Source organism: Clytia hemisphaerica, unplaced genomic scaffold, assembly GCF_902728285.1.
Source record: "Clytia hemisphaerica strain Z4C2 unplaced genomic scaffold, Clytia hemisphaerica genome assembly, whole genome shotgun sequence".
Lineage (NCBI taxonomy): Eukaryota > Metazoa > Cnidaria > Hydrozoa > Leptothecata > Clytiidae > Clytia > Clytia hemisphaerica.
This window is the reverse complement of record NW_027103927.1, coordinates 408522-418104: the sequence shown is the minus strand read 5'-3', so window position 1 is coordinate 418104 and position 9583 is coordinate 408522. Positions and strand designations below refer to the sequence as shown.

The following is a 9583-nucleotide window of genomic DNA, read 5'->3' as shown; positions in this document are numbered from 1 at the left end:
CACAATCCTGTATTTTCCCATCTCTCGTGAAGACTTTTGCTAAAAAGTTACAAGACATTATCCAAAATCAACAAAAATTGCATTTTTCCAATGTGTCATTCTTTTTTGAACAGAATCAGCAATCCAATTCTTTACTGGTTTCATCTTGTTGTGGTTTCCCAGAATTCATTTAATTTATCTTTTTTCACACTTTTTTCACCTAAAAAAGTTATTACATTCAGTCATTTTATTCATCCTTTAGATCAAAAACAAAAAACTAAAATTAGATAACAATAAATATAAAATCTTTGGATCAAAATGGCGTTAGCTTCACTTTATGATGGAGTTGACCTTGGCAAAGACAAAGAAAAAAGTGCCAATTTAAACCCAACCAAAATTGGTAAGCTTAAAATATTTTTTCAATGTAGTTTTTCTTTCGGTCCTTTTTTTGTTGTAATATTGACTGCTGGGGGGGTTGATCAAATAAGAGCTTGTAAAAACTCCAGCTTGTCCCGGTCATGTCACTCTTTGACAATTTCACAGAATTTTCAAAAATCTTGCACTAAACTTGTTTGGATCTGTTTGGACTGTACTACCCTTTTATCTGGAACAAAATATTTGATCTTTTAAAAGTTGGAGATAGAGAGGGTTTACTTTCTTTTTCTTTTTTTTCACTTTTCACTTCTTTGCATTTTAGCTGGTTGGTCAGACAATCTTCAATTCATGAAAACACAACTACAGTTAAAGAAGGCATCCACTTCTAAAGGAATCGTAAGAATCCTTTTATTTTGGTCCCGGGGGGAGGGGGCACTCGATTTCTAAACGGCGGTATGTGCCGCCAAAAAATGCAGCTTTTCAACATTGAAAAGGCACCCTTACAATGCATTTTACCAAACTTCTCACCCTTACAGTGTAGTTTGATTTCATATCTAATTTTGCTGAAGCCATTTGAAAATGAGCCTGAGCTGTCGACATAATTTGCAAAACAAATCAAAATGAGTGCGAGTCGAAACTATAAATATACATCAGTTTTTTACTATCAGACTTGCAATTCAGTAGTTCCTAAACACACCCTTACAGTATATCAGCTCAAAAAAGACCCTTGTAGTGCATTTGCGGGTCTCAAAAAACCTACCCTTTCGGGCGGCACATGCCGTAGGTCGGACCATATGAGTGCACACCCCCATGGGTTTTTGGTTCAAACATTGTTATATGTTTCTTGATCATTTAGACCACGTTCACACGCCACGGTTCTGTTTCGCTCCGAATCGAAAAGAACCATTCTATTGGTTCTATTGCTTACGTCACTTCTAACCAGTACAATAGCTTTATTTCTTTTCGGAGCGAACTGAACATCGTCATAAACTTACTGGTTTTTTCAATGTCTCGTCCTGTTCATATTGATAGATGAATTATTTCAAAATTTTACAAACGTTTTTTTTTTCTCTTTTTAGAAAGGTGGAAAATCAGTTTTATCCACAGGGCCTGGTAATATGACTTTAGTAAGTATCCTTCGTTGTCGCATTTTGGCGAAGGACTTTCATTTTAACTCGATCCAGTATTGGTACTGGTAAAAGTTAAACCTTTGTGATATTGTGATAAAGTATATTTTTTGTTACTCAAACCTCCATATCTCAAATGTTTTGTGGTCCTTCAAGCTATATTACTCTGAACTTATTCCTCTTAACCATATGGTCATGTAAAAGAAAACCTGACACAGTAAACAATTCAATACTAGACAAGAAACTACTACTAATACATTTTTTGCCTCCCATTAACCTAAAGATCCCCTACAAGCCAGACTGTTTACAGTGAGTTACGTTGAGATACAGCCACCAAACTCTAAAATAAGGAGTGGAATGTACATCAGCAAATCTAATAACCAATTTCATCCCTCAAGTTACCATTTTGAGACATACGCTATCTTATCCGCAGCTTAAGTTTTCGAGTTATAAAAGAGTGGTCATTTTTATTACGTTTTTTTATCTTTCAGTCTTCAATAATGGCACCGGCAGACAAACAAGTTGTTTTGATCGATGAGTACAATCCATTACGACCGAATGATTATAACGACTTCAAGGTTAATAAATTTAATGTCCGTCAAAGTGTTTGTTCTATCATTTAGTATGATCCAGGTCCATAACAATCACTGTACCATACTGAAAATGTTAAGAAAACAAACTCGAAAAATGAAAAGAAAAAGATTTAAATTCTTGAATTAGACCAGTGTCCTAGATTCATAAAAGGCCTTAAAACAGGTTTTCGTAGAGCACTCCTTAGATCAGGGCAAAATTTTGATATTATGCTCCTATAGGGTGTGGAATTGACAGTTTTCGAGTGAATCGATTTGTAGTTAATCGATAGAACTTATCAAGAGTCCCCCTTTACAAAATGTTTTTTCGAGGTCCGAAAATTTTAAATATCTGATGCTTCCAACGGATTCAGCGTGAAAAGTAGATAAAGAAAAATGGGGTTATTTGTTAATGGTGCCAAGAAATGGCATTTTTAAGGCGAAAAATCGATGTTTTTGGCGTTTTCCAATGATGTCAGCATTTTTCTGGGAGCATTTTCAGAAAAAATATCTCCCATAGCTAGATAGCCCTGAATTTAAAAATGTTATGGTTTGTTAACTTTCGATCTTCCGATCTCGAGATATTTTGCTCTAAATATTGAAAAAAAGAAAAGAAGAGAAAAGTTTTTCAGCATACTTACCCACTCTTCGGGATATGCGCACTGCTCTTGTTTTGAATATTGAATCTCTCCGGATATATCGCATGCGCACTGAGGTTTTAATGAAACAATAGAGAGTTTCGAAACCTAGGCCAATCAGCTGTATTTTAAACATTCTTTATTTGAAATCTCTATTGATAAACATCTTTTGTTAAAGTTTTCTATTATGTTTAAGCCTATCATAGTTCGGAAGGGGGTCACTACCCCCCCTACCCTAGAGCTACCCCCCCCTACGCTAGGTTCTTCCCCCTTTTAAAATTTGATGCTACCCCCCTCAAAATTTTAAAATCCTACCATAATTCTACCGGTGAAAAAGCAAGAACATTCAGTGTAAATAAGCAAATAATTAGGAAATCTGAATTTGGTGGTGTACGCTTTGATCAAAGGTAAAAGTGAACTTCTTTCAGACTGTGTAACCAGAACTGGTACATATACACTAAATTGAAAATAACTTTCTTTTTTCTTACCCCCCGCCCCTTTCTAGATGAACCCCCCCTTTCTGAAAACTTCCCCCTTTCTAGAAAAAATTCTCTTACCCCCCCCCCTTTCTGAGATTTTCTGAACATCGCTACCCCCCTTTATAAAGGGGGGGGGGGTGCGAACTATGCTATTAATAAGCAAAATCCCGCTGGGGGTCACTAGTGGCCGCCAATAGCAGTGCCTATAGACCAAGAGTAAGGCCTAAAAGCCTGGAGCTGTCTATTGTGTAGACTAATTTTTCTCATACTCTGCAATCTCTCACAATCTTAACAATTGCATCTCGAGAGTTTACATTTCATTCTAGGTACGCATGCGGGAAAAAGAGGAACGTGAAAGACGGGATAAAGAACGGCGACGGGAACGGGAAGAACGTGAACGGGAACGCGAACGACGTGATAATAAAGACGGCAATGATCGACGTGATGAACGGTTAACACTCATCATAAAAATTGAATTGCACTTTCTCTCGCTTGTATCCATTCTTCTTATCTTACTCTTGTCACTTACTCCTAACCTCTTGTAGTCTCTTCCATTCTTCACTTAATCTCTTGAAGTCTTTAGTAATCATACTTTTTCATTTAAACATCTGCTTTTTTTAAGTTTCTGATAATCCTTGAGTATATACTTGTTGATATATATCAACAAAATGTTTTTCGTACACTTTTGAATTGCATTTTCTTGCTCTTCTTCTTTAAATTTCCCCCAAATTTCCTCAACTTTTTCTATTAGGAGACGAAGTCCGCATCGTGATGATCAAGACAAAGATCGTGATCGTGACCGGAAACGAAGACGCGATGACGATCGTAGTAGAGGTTTGATTCTTATTTGTCAATGTTGTTTGAATTGTTTTTCTTTGAATTTTAAATCAACGCATTTATATGTGTGAAAAACTCTTGTCAGTCTTATATTATCGAAATATTATTCTGTTCATTAGATTACGGAGGGCGTGCAGCAATCGCACCTCCGCCCTCATTACTAGAAACGACGCCTGTGAATGTGGAAATCATCCAAAAGAAGGAAAACAGTGCCGGAACAGGTGGCTTTTCTACAGGGTATGCATGAACATGATTGGTTATTATATTTGAATTCCCGAATTCTCCCATTTACCTGCGGTTTTTACTTTATAGACAATATATGTTTCTATCGGAGTCTTAGTTTGTAAGTCTTGTATTTGTAAGTCTTTTGGCTTGACGCAGATAGACATAAAACTAACTTTGTCGCAACCATGATTAACCCATTCCCAGAGCAACTTGACTACTCTTTATATCACTGACGGTTCTTCCTGCAACCTTATCTTTACAGAAATCTTATCGCGTCTCAAATCATGGCGAAATACGGTTGGAAAGAAGGTCAAGGTTTAGGTCGTGAAGAACAAGGTCTATCCACCTGTTTACAAGTCGAGAAAACTGGTAAAAGGGCGGGCAAAATCATCAACAAAGACGTTGAAAAGGCCAAAGAGAAAGATTCGTTCCCTCCGCCTTCTTTCCCACCACCCTCCTTTCCTCCACCCATGGGCGGTGCCATGGGTAGTGTACCGAATTCACCTTCACAGCCACAACCACCGGACGTTTCTGGTAATGACTCACAGATGGCGGATCTAATGAAGAACCCATCGAAAGTTGTCCTTTTGAAGGTTAGTCATTGTTTTATCCTATTACACGATACATAATAATTAGAACAAATGAGAAAAAGCTCTCTTGATTAAATAAAGTGTCAAAGTAAAAAAACAAGTAGTTCGTGTTAATTTGAAATATTTTAAAAGATCTAAAATATATCTCATAAAGATATTCGTCGACAATAATAAATCGTAGGAAAAAAAATTCGTCCAAAGGGGATTTATCGTCACTTTTTGTCGAAGAATGCTTTCACCGATAAGCTAATAAACTAGTTAAAATAGCCAAGGTGTCTTTTCTGGATTACAGGTGAACACCGTATTGAAAGTAAAAATCTATAGCAATAATGGAAACTTTGTCGCGCGATTAAGAAATACAGCGCCAGAGTTCATACACTGTCCCCAATTGCGTTTTCACTTTTTCTTGCTTTGAAAAAGGCTGAAGATTTCTAACTTTAAGCTCGATGATTTTATTCACTTTCGATTTCATTGCTTTTTCCACAGAACATGGTTGGTCCTGGTGAAGTGGATGACGAATTACAGCCGGAGATTGAGGAAGAATGCACCACAAAATACGGTGATATCATCAAAGTCATCATTTTCGAGGTACTTAAATAGTCTTGTCCTATAAATTAACCTGTTCGTTCGTTCGTTCGTTCGTTCGTTCGTTCGTTCGTTCGTTCGTTCGTTCGTTCGTTCGTTCGTTCGTTCGTTCGTTCGTTCGTTCGTTCGTTCGTTCGTTCGTTCGTTCGTTCGTTCGTTCGTTCGTTCGTTCGTTCGTTCGTTTCTCGAGATTGGCTCATTAGTTTTTTCTGATTTTTGGCACAATGATGCAAAATGGTAATGCCCAAAATGTAACGGAGCTCGATTTTTGAAAAAAAATCATTTCCGGCCGAAAATGCCGGAAATATGCCGTAAAAACCGGTTTTTTGGCATTTTCTCGAGATTTCAATACGACAATACCTAAAATGTGACGGAGCTCGATTTTCGAAAAACATTTTTCCGGCCGAAAATGCCGGATATATGTCGGAAAAACCGGTTTTTTGACATTTTGTCGAATTTTCATCTTTCATTTTTTCTGATTTTTTGCAGAAAGATGCGTATTCGCAATGCTCAAAACATGGCCGAGTTCGATTTTTGGGAAAAAATTTTTTCCGGTTGAAAATGCCGTATATCATTTCTATTTTTTCACACAAAAACATTATTGATAACAATGCTCACCATCGAGCATGATTCCATTATCAATAAAACTGATTTTTGCGACCAGAACTTTCTATTTATTTTTTCCCTACAACCCTTCCCTCTCCCCCCCCATCATCAATCAATGATGAATTTCTTGCGTTGTGCATTTTCGCTAAACGCTATGTTTTCTGACTGATTTTTTTTCATTTTTCTCATCGCATTGCTATCTAACTTTCATCATCAGGTAGGTCCATTCAGCATCTAGCTTGTTTTAATCTGAAGATACCCAAAACCTGTTGAATTTTTTCCTTTTCAACTTTTCACTCAACTTAGCAGTCCCTGATCATTCCTATTAGAAACTATCAAAGATTTTATTGATTAAATCGTTAAAGCCTAATTTTAACCTTCATTTTTTCACTATGTTCGCCTCTGAGCCAACTCATTCGGTATAAAAAGGCTAAATTTTAGTTATCTTTTTGTCTTGAAGATCCCCAATGCACCAGAAGAAGAGGCTGTTCGTATTTTTGTCGAATTCAAAAGAATGGAATCTGCCATTAAAGGTATTGTTAAAAGATTTAATCTTTTTAATCAATTTAGCCCTGAAAACATGTTACCCAACGAGTTCGATTTGACGTCTAAGGAAGTTGGCTCTTTGTAATTAATTTTTTCCTGGGACGGCCTGTTGCACACACATGTATTTGCTGGAAGAAAATTTTAGTCCTTTAGGTCAGCCTTGTTTTGTTATGTTTCATCAATTTGCTCCCTTGTTTCAAGTCCCCGTTATTTGTAATTTGTATTAAGTTCCCGCGAAATTTTAGAAAATCGTCAATCCGCGAAATTAAATTCCCGCGAAATTTAATTTGTTTCGCGCATTCCCCCAAATTCGTACTATTATAAGCCTTAAAACAGGTTTTTTGCTTATTTAATAACGTTTTTGGTCAAAAATATCCTGCAACCGCGAAATTAAATTCCCGCGAATTTTTCGAAAATTGATGAACCGCGAAATTAAATTCCCGCGAAAAAAAATAATTTGACCAACTGCGAAATTGAATTTCTTCCCTTAAGGTAATCATGACTGCGCACAAATAAACGCTTCTTTTTTATCAAAAGATTCCCATCCTTTCAAAGTCCGTCTCAAAATTATGTTGACACTCAACTTTTTCACGATTTCTCAGTACCCACTTAAAATTCTATATTAAAAAGTCGTTACACCGTTGGAAAGATATTTACGAGGAGAATATTCTAAGGGATCAAAACAAGATGAAAAAAAATAAGATTTTTACTATTTTTCTTTGTTTACATTATCTATTTCAGCTTTGATGGATTTGAACAATCGGTTTTTCGGCGGACGATCCGTCTCTGCATCCTTCTACAATGTCGATAAATTCCGAAGGCTCGATCTAGCAAGTTAGTTGAATGAACGAGAGCAGTGTACAGCTAGTTATCATTCACAACCAGGAAATACAGACAACGCTCTGAAAAATGGTGAACTGTTCAAGAACGAGTAAAAAGTCAAATTAAAATAAGCAACATCAGAAATTATGAACTCGTGATCAACTAACTATCAATATCAAATTTGGGAGATTTTGACACTTTCTTCTGACGTTAGATTAAATCTTTCTATGAAAGCAGAAGTCCAAAATACGCTATGTCGGTTATGGATGATGTAGAGTTCATTGCAAATGCCGTAGATTCATCTAAAATATTATGGTACAATGATAGACATTTATCCAATCTTATGAACATTAGATTGAGAACTAGAGAAGTTATTGCTCTACCAATGGTACTGTCGTTTTTGTAAAGATTCTACTTCCAAAGCTAAAATTACACTAATCTTTCATGTTTCTAATAACTTTTTCCAGGCTTACCGGCTGAAAATAGAAAGGGTTTGCTTCCAAAGCTATGCGAAATAGCATGAGACTGACCAATATTCTGAAGCTACTTTTCCCTATTATTAAAGAGTCAAAACAGATGTGTATCCTCCGTTAAGTGTCCCAATATTTTTTGTGTAGTAGATTGATCAGTAGAATCTCAGTTCAAGAAGTGAAATCTTAGCCGAAATGGTTGTTCTCAAGAAACCTTGTAAATTTTGTAATTGATTTTTGCACAATAAAGAAATTGTTATAAATGGACTATGATGCATTGAAGTCTTTGTATCTCATCAACCATCTTTATCAAAGAATACTCTTGCTTTATTATTACTTGAGGATGATTTGTGTTGGGAGAAGGGACAGGACGAAACTACTGATTAAGTATTAATACACCGTTTCTTTTATTCTGTTGATACCTGTTGATACCATTGCAATCCGTTTGTCTATTTTTTTCATCGTCTCTCTTAAAGCTTTATCTGCCTACAGATTTGTGCATATTTCCCCAGTAAATTGAACAGAAATAAAAAAGATTTCTTTAACCATCTTAATTTTGTGGGCGAGATTAAATTCGTGCTTTTGCCTGGGATGACTGGTTCGAAACTAGATAAGAATATTGCGGCTAACCGACATAAGGCTATTTATCCACTGATGTAATTTTTTTTGTTGGGTAGAGTGGAGCCTTATTCTCATGAGTCAACATCCAAGATCACTGCATGAAAAACTGGGATTTCCCAATCCTGCACTGTATGTAAATTTGATTTATTTTGGCATTTCCCAGTAGAAATATAATTTCTTGGAAATATGATATTTCTTTTGCAGTAAATATAAAATAAACACATGTTCATTCATATTTTCACATGCCAAAATTTCACATTCAAACATTTCCTCAAAATAAATACCATATTTACTACAAAAGTAAACACGACAGAAATTTCACATTTAGACGTTTTCTGATCTTTCTCAAACGGATTTCTACAGATTTAAGAAAAACGAAATCCCAGTTTTTCATGCAATGGTAGCATGAATTTATATATATTAAATTCATGATAGTAGTAATAACGCGGCCTCAAAACTTTCCGTGATAATTTTAGAATAAGTAAATCTAACCTAAACATCTGATTGACGTCATCAGCAGTACTTACGATGACAAACAACAATGTTGATATATATTTTTATCCGAAAGCGCTTAGAGGGATAACAATATGGCAGACTTCTCAGGCGGTGTTATCATCCGTAAAGAGAAACGCACGGAAAAAATAGATAGCAGATAGATATACATAAGTTGTTTATGTGGTGCAATGAAGTATGTATGAGCCCGAAGGGCTAGAATCGAATCTTTAACCTTTCTCAGGCAAGAAAAAGTGAAGCCTTAAAATATACGCCGTATTTTTTTACGACGGATTAAATCTAGCAATTCCTTTGTTTTTGAGTGAAATCTTTTTTTTGAAATTTATAGGTGTAAATTTTAGCTTCAATCTGTCATTTGTGTAAAAACTAGGCGAACTGCGCTAGGCCGCCAACTTTGATAGTATTTGGTAGGCTTCAAACCCTACCAAGGAGATTCGATTATAGCCCTTCAGGCTTATACTTCATTGATGTGGTGTGCACAGAGTGGATGATATATTATGAAATAAGGGTCACACGAGGTGTTCTCCTGTGCCAATATATCTTTTCCCCTGTGAAGAAAACCCTTAAGATCTTTTGGCATTTCAAGGATTTTTTTCCGCAT

General features: G+C 36.0%; 1 protein-coding gene across 1 annotated transcript; it reads left to right on the top strand.

Moving 5' to 3' along the window:
* The first annotated feature begins 237 nt into the window (after positions 1-237).
* Positions 238-8115, top strand: LOC136809737 (splicing factor 45-like). The gene is made up of 11 exons (XM_067066285.1): positions 238-379; positions 677-750; positions 1434-1481; positions 1973-2059; positions 3494-3618; positions 3919-4001; positions 4124-4241; positions 4492-4822; positions 5306-5407; positions 6471-6543; positions 7298-8115. Exons 1-11 carry the CDS (start codon positions 298-300, stop codon positions 7393-7395), a joined length of 1221 nt encoding a protein of 406 aa, XP_066922386.1. The 5' UTR covers positions 238-297; the 3' UTR covers positions 7396-8115.
* The last annotated feature ends 1468 nt before the right edge of the window (positions 8116-9583 follow it).